The 18,374-nt window shown below is 29.0% G+C and overlaps 3 protein-coding genes across 6 annotated transcripts; 2 read left to right on the top strand and 1 right to left on the bottom strand.

Moving 5' to 3' along the window:
- The first annotated feature begins 9,049 nt into the window (after positions 1–9,049).
- LOC115712083 (uncharacterized) lies at positions 9,050–13,970 on the top strand. Of its 4 annotated transcripts, XM_061114826.1 has the most exons (4): positions 9,063–9,394; positions 9,598–9,673; positions 12,492–12,677; positions 12,776–13,970. In XM_061114826.1, exon 4 carries the CDS (start codon positions 13,201–13,203, stop codon positions 13,825–13,827), a length of 627 nt encoding a protein of 208 aa, XP_060970809.1. In that variant the 5' UTR covers positions 9,063–9,394; positions 9,598–9,673; positions 12,492–12,677; positions 12,776–13,200; the 3' UTR covers positions 13,828–13,970. The 4 variants fall into 4 exon arrangements, with proteins under 4 accessions (XP_060970811.1, XP_060970809.1, XP_060970808.1 ...); XM_061114828.1 differs by lacking the exon at positions 9,598–9,673 and having other exon boundaries at positions 9,050–9,394; XM_061114825.1 differs by having other exon boundaries at positions 12,492–13,970.
- LOC133036779 (uncharacterized) lies at positions 11,069–12,238 on the top strand. The gene is made up of 4 exons (XM_061113513.1): positions 11,069–11,356; positions 11,462–11,687; positions 11,778–11,951; positions 12,096–12,238. Exons 1-4 carry the CDS (start codon positions 11,069–11,071, stop codon positions 12,236–12,238), a joined length of 831 nt encoding a protein of 276 aa, XP_060969496.1.
- Positions 13,971–14,705: 735 nt separating the features above from the next.
- On the bottom strand, positions 14,706–18,354 carry LOC115712520 (uncharacterized). The gene is made up of 5 exons (XM_030640807.2): positions 17,985–18,354; positions 17,726–17,829; positions 17,513–17,626; positions 15,167–15,250; positions 14,706–15,047 (listed from the first exon to the last, which is right to left on the bottom strand). Exons 1-5 carry the CDS (start codon positions 18,241–18,243, stop codon positions 14,991–14,993), a joined length of 618 nt encoding a protein of 205 aa, XP_030496667.1. The 5' UTR covers positions 18,244–18,354; the 3' UTR covers positions 14,706–14,990.
- Positions 18,355–18,374: the final 20 nt, after the last annotated feature.

Here is an 18,374-nt window from a genome sequence, read left to right as displayed (position 1 = left end):
ACAACTAAATTATAGCATTCTACTTCATAACCTTCAAAGGATCCCTATTCCTTACTTTTAGTTTTACCCTTTTAAAATCAAACATAAATAAATTTTCCTTTTAATACCCATTATTCCTTAAATATTCAAAATATTATATACTAATTATTTCATTTTATCTCTTAAAAATATTACTTATTTATAGACTAAAACATGTCAAAATCCTTAATAAGTCAAATTATTTATTATTTTATTTATAGCGTAAAACATGGTATCTATAATCTTTATTCAACTTAAATTAAACCAAAATTGTATTAATATCCTTAAAACTTAAGATTATACTTTTCACATTCAAAAGTATCATTTTCCTAATACCACTTCATCATACATTTAATTAATAATATTAAATTAATATTAATTAATCCAATTCGGTATTATGACATAATACTTCCTTATTTATTATTTAAATAGTTAACCTCCTAATTATTATACCATTCAAATTATTATAAAAACTATTCATATTAGTATCTTCCTATACAACTAATAAATCTCAATACTTCATTAGCATTTACTTCTCATTTATTTCAATATCTTCCCAAAAATAAAAAATAAAATAAAACAAAGTATTCTCAATTCACAATTAATGTCCCTACCTCCAATTTATTACAAAATCCCACATTTATAATTTATATACCAAAATTAATATTACGTTATCTATAATAATCTCATATTTATAATTTATATACCTAAAATTAATATTATGTTATCTATAATAAACTAATAAGGCAATAATCTCATAATTATATACCATATTTGTTAGCTATTACATTTTATAATATTTTACAATTCATGATATCTTGTAATTTTAACCAATTACCCTAAATAATTAGGGGCCAGCCATAAATCATGCGCGAAAACCTTAAAAGGCACCAAAGCCATAAACCATGGCGCAACTCATCCATCAAATTTGTACTTCCATTTCTTCCATAAAAAACTAATACCACTTATCCAGAAATTCTTTAAAAATACAAATAATATAATAATTTTGGTATATTCCCATAATATTAAGAACAAACAAAATTTTCATAATAATTTGACTTCCCAAATATATCTGAACCAATATATTCTCATTAGACCATTAGTGTTTCCACCTCCCTTTATTACAAGATTCTCAAGATTCTTATTCTTTAATTTACTTAATTAATTATAATATTAGAATCTGAATACTCAAATTCCAAACACTTTCCTTTTATGCTGAAAATTCCTAAAAAAATAAAACAAAACATAGCTAATAGGAATTAGCATTTAAAGTAAACCCTCTTAAACCTTATTTCAGTTTAAAATATTCTTTAAATCATACCTTAACCAAAATAATCCTTTTATTCCGACTAATAAATCTGTATAGTGCATAACTTATTAACTTTAAAATATTATTGTGTCAAAATTTTCTTATACATTAAATACCGAAAAACGTGAAAATTAAACAAACTACCCTAAATAATTAGGGGTCCAACCATATAATAGGTGCTAAAGCCTTGTAAGGCGCCAAAGCCATAAATAATGGCGCAAAATAGAACAAAATCAATATAAAACAAACCTATAACAAAAAAAGAAAAACATTGAAAAAAGAAAGAATAAAAAAGAGTTGTGAAACAAAAAAAGAAAGAAAAACATTGAACTCATTTACAGCAACAAACGATAGACAAAGAAAATTAAAATATAAAACTAAGGTAACTTGAACAATGAATATGATTAAGAGGTATTAAACTACAGAAAAGTTGCTTCAGAATCGTGATCACTGGCCCTTAATATAACCAATTCTTTCACGAATCACACAGACATTATATCAAACAGTATATACACCAACTAAAATACTATCACAATTCACATAATATTGAAATACGGCTATATAAAATGGAATGAATTCAGTCTACGAAAAAGAAAAAAAAAACAGAGAGAGAGATATTTACCGTGATAGTTTGTTGGAGGATCAGAACGATGGAGATGCAAGTACTGGGGATGCGATCAAGAACAACGATGAAGAAATAGGAAGGTTGAAGTGTTGTGAGAGGTAAGAGTAAGAAGAAGAGAGGGGACATTGAATTGCAATGGTGGAATAAAGAGAGAGAGAGAGAGAGAGAGAGAGAGAGAGAGAGAGAGAGAGAGAGAGAGAGAGAGAGAGAGAGAGAGAGAGAGAGAGAGAGATATGTATTAATATAAATAATTATATTTGTGTTGATGAAACAATATGTATATATTATAATTTATCTATAAAAATATTACCATTAACATTAAAAAATTATTAAAATATTCTTTTAATTACTCTCTATGAATAATCTATAATCTATAACTATATAAAAAGTGTCAATAATTTTTGAGTTTTTACATTTTAAATTACTTACTTAACTTTTATTCTTTCTTTTTAATTAAAATCTTTTATAATTTAATATAAATTAAATTATTTTGATAACTATTATACTTTTACAAGTGAGAAATTTTGTGAGTGATATTTTTAATTTTTAATCATATATTAGCTAATAATCATACAACATATAAATATAAATAATTATTGTTATACATACATTATATAGTTTATCTAAAAATATTATAATTAAAAACAAAAAATTGTTAAAATATTCTAATCCCTAATTATATAAGCATAATAATCTATTGTTTTAATGACTCTTTATGAATAATTATATATTAGATAATAATCACATAACAAATTATTTTAATAATTATATTTATATATTGATGGATAAAAACTATTTGTATAAATTTGATCATCAAATAAAAAAATTAGTAAAATAATTTAATTTCTTTGTAAAAATGATCATAATAATATAATTATTTATCATATATAACTTAATATATAATATAAAATTTATAATATATAAAATAAAAATATTATTTTTATATATACAGTAGAACCTCTATTTAAGAATACTCTATTCAAGAATAACCTCTAATTTGTTATAAAAAAATCAAGTCCCAATTTGGGCCAGTTATAAATAAGAATAACCTCTAAATTGTAATTAGTTATACATTTTCTAAGTCCCGTATTAACAAAGTATACCTCTATATAAGAATAATTACATCTTAATAAAATATATACATATATTTTGTAAATTTATTTATGTAAAATTAATAATTTTATTTCAAATTATAATACATGTATGAATATTATATTTACTCTAAAATAATTTTTATTATAATATACTATTAATGATTATTTATTGTTATTATTATTACATTGATATTTTTTAGTTTTTTAATTTTTTTTTCTAGTGTAACTCTATTTAGTTATAACCTCTCAATTAGAATATAATTTACTTGGTCCCAAGTGTATTCTTGAATAGAGGTTCTACTGTATTTTTTAATTTTGTAAGTATTAATTTAGGTGTCGTTTGGTAACACTTTTGTTTTTTAATTTTTTAATCACAAAATGAAAGTAAAATTTTTGTTTTTAAAAAATTTATTTTTAAAAAACAAAAATGCGTTCTGTAACCACTTTTGTTTTTCAATTTTAAAAACAGAAAACAAAAGTGTGTTCTGTAAAGTTCATTTTCATTTTTATTTTTTAATTTTATTTAAGTCGGGTCAAGATCCGGGGTTGAATTTGGGTTCGGGTCAGAAGCCGGGTTCAGCGCCAAGGCCGTGAGGAGGAGATTTTGGTGTGGGTCTGGTTGTAATCCAAAAAATTGATTAAGAAAAAAAAAACTGTTTAAAAAAATATTGAAAGTGATTTTTTTTGTTTTTAAAATTTTGATTTCTAATTATAAAATTGAAAAGTAAAAACAGTTTTATATAACATGTTTTTAAAAAATATTTTCACTTTTTCACTTTTAAAAATAAAAAACTGATTAAAAAAGTGTTACCAAACGCCACCTTAGTTGCCGATCACGTATTATTTTACTAGTTATTAAATAATGGTTGATTATTACTATTATAAATATTCATAACTAATTAATCTATGCTACTATACCTACATATTACTTGGTAGAACCACATAGTTGCCGACATCAAAAATAAAAGTTCTTATATTATTGTGTGAGAAAGAAATTATATATATATATGTAATGACAATAAAATAATACAATGCTAATTACTACATATATATATTCAAAAATAAAATCAATGTATATTTAATACTAAGACTTATATTGTATCTTAAGTCTCTAGCTGAACTATAAAAATAGAGAAATGCTTAAATATGGTAGTGGTGTTTAACGCTCTTTTACGTATTAATATCGCTATTGGTGCAATTAATACGTAGTATCGGTTCCCATATAGTTTAATATAATAATTTTTAAAAAGTATCGCTAGCCAATCGTAAAACAACATTAAAAAGTACTAAGAACTATTGGTGCCAACGATACTCATAAAAATATCAACACATTGGTCTTTGAATTTAATTTTTTCGGAAATCACACCAAATTTTAAAGTTTCTTGAACACAGTAGTTTGGTTGGCTTTTATTTATTTATTTATTTTATTTTAAATATTATCTTTTATTACATTTTATTAATTTTTGAAAAAAAATAATAGGTAAACTAATTTGGGAATCATCCCTATATACGACCATTTAGTGTTTATTTTTTCACTTTTACATTTTTTTTTCTTCTCTAACATTCTATTCACTACAAGAAATATTATTTTTGTCAGCACATTTTTATGCTGTCAAAAATTTGGTATAGTGCTGGCAAAACAAAATTTACTTTTGATGTATTGGAAAATGAACGTTGGTATTAAAACTTTTGCTAGCACAAAATGAAAAGTGCTAGCAAAAATGATTTTTCCTAGCACGTAAATACATTGATAAAAGTACTTAAACTTGCAGTTTGCGAGATGCTCTAGTAAAAGTTATTTTTACCAGCGCAGTAGCAAACTGTGTTAAAAAAGGCAAAAGTGACATTTCTTGTAGTGACTTGAGAGATAATCGGAGACCACGTACACCACCATCAAAGAAGTACCATTGGAAACCACCATCGGAGAGCACAATTGGAGACCTACCACCGGAGACTTCCAACTAAAACTACCATTGGAGACCACCATATATCTGCGATTAATAATAAAAACCATTACAGTGCTTCTCCATCTTTGCATCCCCAGCTAAACCCATATCGCAACCCTAAATCCCAAGTTTGGCCAAAAATTAAAACCTAACTTGCAGTACTAAATTCCCATCTAAACCATGTCACAATATTCTGAAAATTGAAACCCAATTCGCAACCCTAAATCACCAATAAGCCATGTAATAATATTTTCATGCCATAGTCACACCTAAATTGCAAGACCATTACATGAAGCTTCCATTAATTTCCTAAACAAAACTGATATTGCAACACAAATTACAACCGATACTACAACCCTTATTGCAACCCTAAATCACTATTAAACCATATCACAATCTTAGTCATGCTCAGTCGTCGTAGTCTAAATCGTAACCCTAAATTACCATTAAACCATATTGCAATCTAAGTCATGCTTAGTCACAACCTAAATTGCAACCCTAAATAACCATTAAACTATATCGCAATCTCACATATACCCCTTCACAACTGGAACCCCAACCTAAATCATAACAATTCTTATTCTTTGTTTCAGTCGTGAGTCAAAGGTCAATAGCTCCAACAATGGCTGTCGAAAACTTATCGAACCCAAAAGAGTAGAAGATTCCGTATACGTGAATGTTCAAACCACTTTTTTTTTCTTCTTTGTTGGAATCACAAGATGATGCGTGATTCCAACCCTAGTATTGATAGACAAATGAGGTTAGATGTATTTTTACAATACGTATATTTATAATAGTAGTGCACGTGAACTATTTATGGTGGTTGAATATATATTTAAAGTTGCATTAGATATCATATGTGATATGTTTAGGGTGGATATATTATTAATTTAATACATATAGATATTAATATAGAAGTATTAGGTGATGACATGATATTTTAAAATTGCTTAAAAGTTATTTTTTTTTTCTTTAATTCTCTCAATTTTTTAATTTTTTTATCCAGGTTATAATAAGCATTAATATTAATTGATTAATTAATAAAATAAAACTCCTCATACAATTTAAAATAATTAATTCTCTCTAAATACTTTTATTTATTTATTTTATTTTTTCCTTAATTATCATACTTTAACATTTTTATGTATACTAGATGAAAGTTACGTGGCGAGCCACGTAAATATTAGTTTTCTTTAAGTTTTAGTGATTTTTTTAAAAAAAATTCGGTAACTAATTGTAAATTATTTTTTATTATTTGTTTTATAAAAATAGACTTGTTAAGAATGTCATAATTGTATATATAAACTTATGATGTACACATTGTTATTAATAATACTAAAAAATTAGTAATATTAGAAGTACTTATGAACTGTACTTATGATTATGATTAAAACATGTTACACTTATATGATTAAAAGAGACTTCATATTAATGATAAATCAAAGAGAAGAGCTTGCAATAAATACATCTTTCAACCGGCTATATAAATATTTATATATATAGTTCACAGGTAAAATTATTAGCTTTGAAAATATATAGTTAAATTTTTGTTGAGTCTTGTTAACTCTCACAGTTGTAGTAAAGAATGGTATGGGTCCTTGGAAAGAGTTCCCTTAGAAAACCTTGCATCAAGACAAACAAGTAGTTAGCTATTGTCACTAAGGATATAGATATTGCAACATCATCAAAATACAAATATTTGTTTATCTTGCTTTACAAGGTAATAAGATTTGACCAACTTCCTATGAAATTAAATCAGGTATCTTGCCTGTAAGTCTAATATCTAATGCCCATCTACACAAGTTATAGAAAAAAGAAAATAACTGGTAAATGAAATATGATCATTTTATAATTCGACAACAAACTTTTTAAACTTATTTTAAATCATGTCATATCATCATGAGAGGGTACATAGAATAAACAGTATACAATTCTTGCAAATTTTAGAGATTTTCAAAGGTAGAAGGAATCTCTCTACTAACCTCACAATTGGTAATACCACTGTCAAGTAAGCAATATAAAGAAAAAAATAAAAATTTATATCTCAAATATAATATATTATTATTTTTAATAATTATAATAAATAATATCACATATAATATATTTAAATGGTAAAAAATAATGTCACATATAGTTAATTTATTATTTTAAATATAATATATTATTATTTTTAATAATTATAATAAATAATGTCACATATAGTAAAAAAAATATTATTGTAAAAGTAGAAGCCATAATAATAATTTTAAATATAATATATTATTATTTTTAATAATAATATATTAAAAATAATAATATATTATATTTAAAAATAAAATAACTAAAATAATGGTAAAAAATAATAATATATTCAATGTCATTACTATAATATATTTAAATGGTTTGATCCGGTGCGCGACACCCCTACGATGATCGACTTTCTCACACTAATGTAAGCATGGTTAGGAGCCTCAACTCCTTTGGTCCTTCGTAGGAGTGTAAATGAATCAAAACGGATCTGATCGATAGCGTACTTTGTTTCCAAATTAATATTTGCGGTAACGGTGTTGGTCCTGCAAAAATTAATAAATAATTTATATAAAAATTAAAATAGAAATATTATCATATTCAGAGAGGTATCTTTAGATGAAATTGAATCAAGAAGACTATAGAACAAGATGAACAAAAACTTTTTTATATATATACTTAGAAGAACAACAAAACTGGGAACATTTGATCATTATGAAAAAAAAAAAAAAAATGGGAATTTTCTCTTTCGTTCACTTTGAACTTTTGGCAAAAAGAATAACCAACCTATGAGCATAAATTACAATGAGAGAATGAACAAGGTAAGGATGCAACTCAATAGTAAGAAAAGCCAGGAATAACTCATCCAACAAAATTTCCTGGAATTGTTTAATCTGTCAGCGCTCAACGCCTTATAAACACTACCCGCCATATCTACGAAAAGCTTAACAACTGCCAACAATGAAAAAATTAAACATAAAAGAAATATCACGATATTCTTATCATCTATCGATATATGCTTCTCTTGCACCTTTTCTACCTCGTATCTTCAATTGAATCCCACTTATTAGAACATCCATATGAATAAGTCGAACAATTTGTTTCATTCTCTTCTCCTAATTTTTAGCATAATTGGTTATTTTTGAATGTTAACCGAATGTGTGTTTTTTTTTAATAAAATAATATTATGTTAACGCATGTGTTTTTTTTAATAAATTTTTGTTAAAAAAATAATATAAATTAATTGAGAATATTCTGTTAAAGTTAACGGAGGAAATAAAACAACATCGTTAAACCAAGAATTGTCCTTAGATAGACACTTTTAATATATAAAGATATATAGCCGTATCTTAATTAATTTTTTTAGCCGTATCCTAATTAAAAAAAAATAAAAGATTTACCCAAAAATATATGTATCACGTTTAAAAAATTATTAATACAAAAGAGCACGTTAACTAAAATTTAATAATAAATTATTAAAAATACCGTAATAATAAATATAAAAATTGATTATTCAAAAAAACACAAAAACGACAAAAAAATCACAAAAATAGAATTGTACGGAATTTACACATTTTTATAGTTTTTACGGTTTTATTTACATAAAATACGCTCTTTTGATGTATTTTTATGTGGTACTCTTTTTATTTTATTCTTTATCTTTTGTTATTGGTATATTATTTTTTTTATATTGTTTTGATGTTGTTTTTCTGTTACTTTCATAAAATTTTCTTGTGTCTTTATAGAATATCATAAAAATGTATATAAGAAAAAACTTTCAACCTAAGAATGTAAAATTTTTACCAAAAATAACTATTTATGTAATTTTTTCATATAAAAACATAACATTTATTGTAATACAAATTTTACATTATTCTATATTTGATCCAAATTCAATTACTTTTTGTTATGTGACTAATTTGCATCATAATTTGACACACTATTAAAGTAAATTTGTTACAAAGTGAACTATAATTTACATTCACATCACTTAATGGAGATGCTCTTTGCAATTTCTTTTATAGAAGTTATTAAATTAAAATAGTTGATATCTAATATTAATATTATATGACACCTTTAAGGGCCCTTTTGGTTGATGGTATTGGGCCTGATTCTTTTGTTTGGTTGGAAAATAACAATTTTGGAAAAGAATTCCATAGTAATGCTATTCCCCCAAACTAACGGAATTGCTTTTCCATTTTTCATTTGGTGGAATTATAATTCCATTCCACCACTTTGGCATATCAACAAATTATCTCTCTTCTACTCCAGCCATGGACCAAGCCCAACAAATCCTAACCCTAGCAAATTGAAGATTAATCTGCGTTGATACCATTGTTGTGACTGTCTTCTTCGATCATACTCACTCTGCAAATTGGTGGTAGCGTTGCCAGAGGTAATTCTCTCTCTCTCTCTCTCTCTCTCTCTCTCTCTCTCTCTCTCTCTCTCTCTCTCTCTCTCTCTCTCTCTCTCTCTCTCTCTCTCTCTCTCTCTCTCTCTCTCCATTCTCTAGTTTGGTGATTCAGAATCTGTTCTTGTTGTTTTGTGTATGAATTTGTGAATCTATTCTGAATCATTCTCATCCTCTTCGCTCCTTAGAGCTTCTAAGGCTACCAGAGAGTCCTTCACCTTCCTCTTCGTGTTCTCGAGTTTGTTGTTCTTCTCGAGTTTGAAGGTATCACTATCGCTCACATATACATTTATATAATTTACTTTGTACTGATTATGAAGCTTGCATTGAATAGCCACCTGGGTCTGTTTCTTAGTTCTAGTGATGACATTTGATTGAAGTGTTCTTTTACATTGTGATTTTAGAAGACCATTTTTGTAATATGTGATGAAGTTGCATGTTTACATTGTTTCTGTTAATCTCCTGTTAATCCTCCTGCTTTGAGTGTTTCTGTTGTCATTGTTTACATAGGTTGTGTGACCATTTTCTTCTGTTTACATGATATTTTGGGTTGTTTTGTAATCTTGTAACTGTGGATTATGAGTTGGGATATAACTGTTATTATCTCTTTTCATTTTGCTAAATGATATTATAATTTGAAAACCTTTTTGTGGTGAACTCATTTTCTTCTGCTAAGCCCTTATCATGCAATAACAACAAATCGAAATCGGAGCAGTTTTGACACATTTGAATTGCATTTTCTCTGTTTTATTTGGTTCAAAATGTCAATGATCATTGGTATTTATTATTTTGTGTATTGCATTTTCTTTGTTTTAAGTGGTGAAAATAGTTTATAAGTGTTGTTAATTTGAAACTCAAGTGCATTGCCTCAGTTGAGGCATACCACATTCATTAACATTACTCAAACCAACTCATAGAAACTCCTCAATGCTTGACATATTTTATATATGACATGACATTTTATTTTCAAAACTAATTTTTATTTTGAGACAACTATTGTTTGGTAATTATAATTATATATAAATTAGATGTACAAGGGCACGTGCGAGCCTCTCTTCACCGAATTTATTTTAAGTTACATATAAATTAAATTACATACTACTTCTTTCATATATACTGACTAGATCTCAAGCCAACTAGGAGTAGTGTGTGTTTTTTAATATAATAAAGATGTGTACATATAAATTACATTGAAATAGATGGGACTTCTTTTAATATAGCCATTTTTTTTAAGTGTCATTATAATTGTTTTATGTAAGTTTAAAGGAAATATTAATTATTTAGAGTGCTGATGAAGAATGTGTGCATATTTTTTTTATTTTCTTTTATGTGATATGATGAAGAATTATTCAGTGGATTGTATGAATAATGGTAAGTTTCTTTTGCTTAATTATTGTCATTGTAGGATAATGGCTCGCTTAACTGTAAGTGAAAGACAAATTTTGAGAAAGAAGAAGATCATGACTCTTTATATATGTATTGGATGAATGTGTTGCATGTAGTGAAATGGTTTTTTAAATTATGGGAAAAATTATTGAATATAGTATTGAATCAAGCTCTTTGGGAAGACAATTATACATACTCGATATTTTTGTCAATAGGCAAGTTATGCACTAAATAGCTTATGAGAGTGATGTCATTTGTTTTGATTAACTTAGGATGAATAGGAAATCATTTAGCACTTTATGCATAATGCTTGAAACTAGGGGTGGGTTAAAAGCATCTAAATATTTACAAGTAGATGATCAAGTGGCTATGTTTTTACATGTAATTGCTCATCATGTGAAAAATAGAGTCGTTAGATTTCGATTTATGAGATCGGGTGAGACAATTAGCAAATATTTTCATAATGTGTTACATTCAATCATTCGGCTACATGGAGAGTTATTGAAAATACCTGAACCTGTTCTTAAAAATTCAACAGATGAGAGGTGGAAATGGTTCAAGGTATAATATATATTTCTTGAATTTCTTGAATTAAAATGGTTTAGGTGGAAATGGTTTGTTTGTTTGAAATACTAATAAAAAAAAACTTTGTTTATATTATGGTAGAATTGCTTAGGAGCACTAGATGGAACTCATATTAGAGTGAGAGTACCTATGAATGATAAACTAAAATATCATACTCGAAAAGGTGAAATAGCTACAAATGTCTTAGGTGTATGCTCCCAAGACTTGCAATTCATATATGTGCTACCTGGTTGGGAAGGCTCTGCAGCAGATGGTAGAGTTTTACGTGATGCCATACGTAGAACAAATGGTTTGTGTGTTCCAAATGGTAAGCTTGGTGTTTTAGATTGTTCATTTTTTATTTTTGATTAGTAGCTCATTAGGAGACAACTTAATCCCCATCTTTATTTTATTTTAGGTTATTATTACCTTGTAGATGCTGGATATACTAATTGTAAGGGATTTTTTGCTCCATATCGAGGCCAACGTTATCACCTCAACCAATGGGAAGATGGGAATCCTCCTAAAAATTTACAAGAATTTTTTAATATGAAGCATTCATCTGCTAGGAATGTCATTGAGAGATGTTTTGGTGCAATTAAGAATTGATGGGCAATTCTTAGGAGTCCGTCATTCTATCCAATAAAGACTCAAAATCAAATCATTTTGGCATGTTGTTTGCTTCACAATTTTATTAGAAGAGAAATGCCTATTGATAATACTTATATGCATTCAGAGAATGAGATTAACAGTGTAGACGAAGAAGATGTTGATGGATCCATAAGAAGTATTGAAGCTTCTGAAGAGTGGACAATGTTTAGAAACAATTTAGCACGTGAGATGTATAATGAATGGAGAGAACGTAGGAGAGCAAGCTAGTTTTTTTTTTTCTTAGATTAAATGCACAATGATTATCTAGGTTTTTATATTTGTTTTCACTTGGCCATGCCAAGTTATTTGATTGGTTGTGTAATTGACAACATTGAAATTTATCCTTGAATTTATGGTTTGTTATTGGTGTGTATATCATTTCAGTTTTGTTTCTTTACTGTTGAATGTCTTTATTTTTCAATCAAGTTCAACATTTCAATTCTAGTTTTTAGTTTTACATTATTTTGATTCCTTATTTCAGCATGGAGACTTCAAAAGGAAGAGGTCCAGGACAAAATAAAAGATTTTGGAGTGAAGATGAAGACAAACACTTGATCGAATCACTTATGGAGCTAAATAATGAAGGGAAGTTTAAAGCCGAAGGAAACTTCAAGCCAGATCATCTTAGAGCTATTGAGATGAAACTAAAAGAGCGAATATCAATTCAGTTTTGTTTTTTTACTGTTGAATGTCTTTATTTTTCACTCAAGTTCAACATTTCAATTTTAGTTTTTAGTTTTACATTATTTTGATTCCTTATTTCAGCATGGAGACTTCAAAAGGAAGAGGTCCAGGACAAAATAAAAGATTTTGGAGTGAAGATGAAGACAAACACTTGATTGAATCACTTATGGAGCTAAATAATGAAGGGAAGTTTAAAGCTAAAGGAAACTTCAAGCCAGATCATCTTAGAGCTATTGAGATGAAACTAAAAGAGCGAATGCCTGGATGTGACATACAAGCTAAGCCACACATTGAGTCTAGAATGAAAACTTTGAAGACTCATTTTCAAATAGTACATGAAATGTTGACTGGACCTTTTTATAGCGAGTTTGGATGGGACAGTAATAGAAAAACTGTAACTATGAAAAAATCAGTGTGGGAAGCATACTTTTGTATATATACTTTAGAGATATGTAAGGTAAAAGATAGGTTATGCAGTGAGACTTATTAGTTTTTATTTTGTATACATGCAGAGTCATAAGGAAGCAGCCCCATTCAAGATTAAGTCATTCCCTTGGTATGACGACTTGTGTGCAATTTTTGGCATAGATCGTGCAACTGGAAAACATGCAGAGACTGTAATAGATGTTGTTGAAGAACTTGAAGCTGAAAAGGAAAACACTACACTTGGAGAAGATGATTTCAGCAATGCTAATAATGTGGATGAAGTGGAATTTATGTCTGTTTCAGATGCAACAAGAGGTGCTCAATCTCACACTAAATCAGATGGGTCTTCAAAGAAGAAAAGGAAAGCTGCAAATCATGAAGAACTTTCAAATGCACTTACACAATCAGCTTGTATTATCGCAGAGGTAATTGAAAAAGCTTCAATTCATTTGAGTAAAGCTATTGGTGAAGACTTGAATGAAAATCATATGCAGCTTGGGAAAGAGTTAGAAAGGACCACTACACTTACTACAACTCAACGTTATAAGGTAGCTCGCATGATTATGCAAGATAATGCTTTGTTTTCTTACTTTTTCAATATCCCAGATGATGAGAAGGATGAATGGGCGAGACTTCTTTTTGATGCTCTCTTTAGTACACAGCTCGGGAAAGAGTTAGAAAAATCATGTTTATTCACTTTGATCTAATATAATTTGCAAGACAATTTATATTGCCTTTGACATTCAGTAGTATACAAATTATAATCTTTTGAATCTAGTATAATGTGTTATGCTTATAATTTTGCAAACAATTGTTTTGAGCATAAATATGAGTATTAGACATGAATACTTATACTTTTCGTAGTGATATTTTATATATGGAAAATGTTTGATCTTATTAATTAAAAAATTATAATGTTTAGTTTAAAATTTTCATGTAATTATATAATTTTTTTTTTTAAAAAAAATATATGTCAATTTTTTTTTTTGAAGAAATAATATTTTATAGTAAATTCAATAAATATAAATTTATATAAATATATATCAGATTTTTTAAATAAATATTATTTTTTTTAATACATATCAGTTTTTTTTTTAAATATATATCAATTTTTTTTAAAAAAAATATATATAAGTTGAATATATTTAATTTAATTAATTAATCATGTTTTAAAAATAATAGTATTTTTGTTCAAAATTAATTTATTTCATTGCATTATATAGTCAACCAAACATAAGAATATGTATTAAATTATTGTTTCCATAAGTCTAACCAAACAACTTAATCCTAATCCTATTCTTATTCCATTTCATTACCATTCTTATTCTTATTCTATTATTTTTATTGCCTCCAACCAAACGCCACCTATATAGTTCTTTATATTTCTCTTTGTAATATCTTCATTGATTAAATTAAAATCACACTATAAATATTAAAAAGTAAAATGATCCAATCTTGCATATTAGTTAGGCGTAAATCATCCACTTCAATCTTGCATGGTAGTTGGCTACGCCCTCCCTAACACGGTTGTCATATTAGTTAAAGGTAACCAATAACCACTAATTAAAGCCTATGAAACCCCAGCTAAAAAAAAAGGAAGTCGTCACAATAAGTAATTGGGAATCAAGTACAGATTAATTGAGTAAGCCTAGCTTAGGATTAAGCTAATTATACTCGTATATACCTTGAGCATGTACATGGATTAAACTTTAAAAACTCCAAATTCTCAAGCTTACTTTGCCATTGTAAATTGACAAAGAAAGCACCAGAACAGAACAGACTACTTGAGCAAATATGATCTAAAGGAATTAAGATGGCAGCTACAGAGCCCTGGAAAATTGATTTCTGTACATAAGTATGAACAACCAAACTACAAGAAGTATTTCATCCGATCATCCCTCCTCATGGCGTTGTATACAGCTTGAACCTGAAAATATTAACAAAATCCCATATCAAATAAGCACAAGAGCCACTAGAAGGGAAATTAACAACAATTCCTTTTAATTTACTTCATTAAACACCAAGTATGCGAAAGAGAGAAGAGACCTGTTCACTAGAAACAACTTGAACTGGTCCTATATTGACAGATACATATTTTCCTCTTGATGATAATTTCTGTCTCACATGGCCCTGTTAGAAAAAGAAACGAAATTAGTTCCGTGTTTCTTTTTGTTCCATTTGTTTTCCACCTATATTATGAATTGATTAGATACAATGTATAACGTAACTGGCAAGCAGATAGGTACAACACAGTTCAACCGTCGAAATTATAAGTTTTGAAGGAGGAAACGGAAAGAGGAGGGGTGGGGGTTTATTTGTTAAATCTCACAGAATTTTCAAGCTAAAATATGAATTTGGGGGGCATGTTTGTTCATTTTTAAAAAATATGGACATCAAGAAGACAAAAAATTGAGGAGGTTAGATCATCAATAAAGGAACTAAGGTTGACAGCTTAATATGATGTATTCTATGTAAAACATTTTGAGCAGAATCCGAGTCCTACAGCAAGACCATAAACCCATCAGATTCCAAAATCTCATCTACACCCCTAGTACAGGGTTGCTCACAGTGATTAGATAAGCTATATCAAACACAAGTAGTGCCCGGTGAAATCCATAGTTGATAGTATCAGAAGATCACTTGGTTTCAACCATGAGTTCAAGCTTAAGCAACTACTTGCACCGGTGAAAGAAAGAACACTGCACAATAGCAAAACACTTCCAGCCCATGTCAACTTCTACCACACTCCAAACCTTATCCCACCTCTTTTAAGATCTAAAAATAATTGCTCACCGCAAGCTGATGAACACTGAAAAACCGAAAAAGGTTACTCATGAAATGTTATTTTTAAGTTTGAGCCAATATGCATACATGTCATAGCTGCCTGGTGGTTTTGAATGTTGGGAGGAATTGTGTTAGATACCCAAGAATCTAAAAATCTTCAAGGGTAAAGCTGAAAACTTTACAAACAGAGATGATTCTACTCCTTTCTCTCACATACCCCTTTATGCTCTAGCAGAAATTTCATCATTCCCCTAAGCAACTACCAGATAGTATATTCACAAAATAAGCAAAACCATAACTGTAGTCAGTGGTATCATTGACGTAAATAAGCATTCATCACAATGCTTCCAAATGAGGTTTTATTGGGTGTTGCATAAATCGAACATATGAGATATCATGTCTAGTCAATGTTAGGCAAAGTAGACTACCAACTAGTTGTCGGTACATTGCTCCATCTTGAAGGTCATGAGCACATAGCTTGACAATTTTTTTTTTTGCACATAGCTTGACATTGACTTGCACTGGTGTTGAGATGGGTTTACACTTTAGCAACAAAAGGAAATTAACTAGAATGTTCTAGTTGCAGCAGAATTCTATTGACTCTAGAGTAGTATTAATAAAGGGACTAGGTCACTTGGTGAGGTATGTGAGCAAAGAGTCAAGTATGTGAGTTGAGTGCTAAGTGTGTGTGAGTGATATCCAAGTGTGTCTAAGAGAATGTGTGTGAGTGAAAAATTATAAATATAAGCGTGGGAGTGTTAGAGAAATAAAGAGCGCGAGTAATTGGTGTCAGACTGTCAGTTGTGGTTATATAAAGTGTTCAAGTCTTGTTGTAATTACTTTTGTAATGAAAAGTAATTACGTTATTTTCACGTTTCACTATGATTTACCTATGTAGCTGGGACGAAATATAAGCTGGATATGTAAAAATCAGCATAACTTGATAATATTCTTTCTACATGTCACCATATGGTTGGTTAAGTTAGAATGACGTTACTCGATCCTTATAATTATGGATGCAGATTTTGGGAATATACTAGCTGGAAGATGTATTTTCTCCGGGGACAGAATCATATCTCTGTTTGTAAAGCTGAAGGCTCTCTCGATTTCTTGAGTCTTTAATACAATTCCTCTCACGCAACATTTAAACCTAGCAAAGCTAGGACACAGATGCACATTGGCTCATACTTAGTCATAACATTGCACGGAACACTTTTTCACTCTATCTTCATCAGCTTGGGGAGAGAAAATATTAGGTAAGACAAGTAGATATCATAAGAAAGGAAAGTATACGACACATTCCTTAGGTCCAATGGGCAGCAATATAAAATGATCTGAAACTATAATTTTAAAATTCAAAGTCCACCTTCCATTCACCTCTTCATCCTACCAAACACACTATTAGTAACTGAACTTCTAATTATTCTACTTTGTTTTTCCAGAATCAAGTACATCCAGTAGATGATACTCCCAGTAGTGGCAATAGATTCTTATGACTAAGGACATATCAAAGTGAAAGCTACACAAACAATGCTCGTAGCCCAATTCAACAATATAGAAAACATGATCAACCAGTTAGTGAAAACTGCACTAACAACAAAAGCATACCTCCGGAATAGGTTGTTGAATAACGGATTCAACGGCTACTACCATAGCTTGTACAAAATCATCACCTCCTGTTCCAATTGCTGTAAACCCTCTCACAGTTGGGTAAGAGTTTACCTGTTCAAGTAATACATAAACAATCCATTACCATATAACAAAAATTCAGAAGAAAATGAAAGCAAAATTCTCAAAGGAAGCAGCAATAAATAACAATACCTTCTGATCCAAAGCGAGCCATTCACGAGTAGAATCGTCAGTCACTGTACCTCCAATAACCACATTCGTCGTTTGCCCAACTCTCCCTTCCGTCTTAGACACCTCTGAGTTCAATAATACCAAACCAAACAACAAAATTTTTTATTTTTATCAATATCAATATGCATTAACAGAAAGAACCAGAAACAACAAAATCAAATGGGAAAAAACCATATGAGCATTTTGACAAAAGGGTAGGACGACTGGGAGGAAAAAAAACCTGAAATTGCTTTGAGAACAACTTCCTGAGGGGGACCCTGTTCGTCCTGTGACGAAGAAGACTCAGGAGTTTCGTTATGGCAGCAGTTGAAGTGAAAATCTCGAGCTCCACTGGTCCTGAGTTTTCCGGTAAGCCTTGAAGGCGCAGGAGGAGTTCCACAAATCCTGAAAGAAGAGCAAAGAGAGGTCCGACTGAGATGAAGGGGTCGCCACGGCTCCGTTAATAGAACAGAACGAAACACAATATTTCTGCACGCCATTTCTGATTCGACTGATTCTTTTCTTTTTCTTCTGTTTCCGGCACCACTTCGTTCTTTTTTTCCCTTCCTTAAGTTAAAAATTAGAGATTTTGAAAGAAAAGATTAGTTTTTTTTTTTTTTTTCCTGATAAG

Source organism: Cannabis sativa, chromosome 4 (assembly GCF_029168945.1).
Source record: "Cannabis sativa cultivar Pink pepper isolate KNU-18-1 chromosome 4, ASM2916894v1, whole genome shotgun sequence".
NCBI lineage: Eukaryota > Viridiplantae > Streptophyta > Magnoliopsida > Rosales > Cannabaceae > Cannabis > Cannabis sativa.
This window is presented reverse-complemented; position numbering and strand designations above follow the sequence as displayed.

Excerpts from the sequence above, each read along its gene's own strand:
- LOC133036779 (XM_061113513.1), top strand. The coding sequence starts at position 11,069 with ATGAATAGGAAATCATTTAGCACTTTATGCATAATGCTTGAAACTAGG. Across the intron at positions 11,357-11,461 it reads AGAGGTGGAAATGGTTCAAG|AATTGCTTAGGAGCACTAGA; the intron begins GTATAATATATA and ends ATATTATGGTAG. Across the intron at positions 11,688-11,777 it reads TGGTTTGTGTGTTCCAAATG|GTTATTATTACCTTGTAGAT; the intron begins GTAAGCTTGGTG and ends ATTTTATTTTAG.
- LOC115712083 (XM_061114827.1), top strand. The coding sequence starts at position 13,201 with ATGCAGAGTCATAAGGAAGCAGCCCCATTCAAGATTAAGTCATTCCCT.
- LOC115712520 (XM_030640807.2), bottom strand. The coding sequence starts at position 18,243 with ATGGCGTGCAGAAATATTGTGTTTCGTTCTGTTCTATTAACGGAGCCG. Across the intron at positions 17,627-17,725 it reads GGCTCGCTTTGGATCAGAAG|GTAAACTCTTACCCAACTGT; the intron begins GTATTGTTATTT and ends TTACTTGAACAG. Across the intron at positions 15,251-17,512 it reads TTCAACAACCTATTCCGGAG|GGCCATGTGAGACAGAAATT; the intron begins GTATGCTTTTGT and ends TTTTTCTAACAG.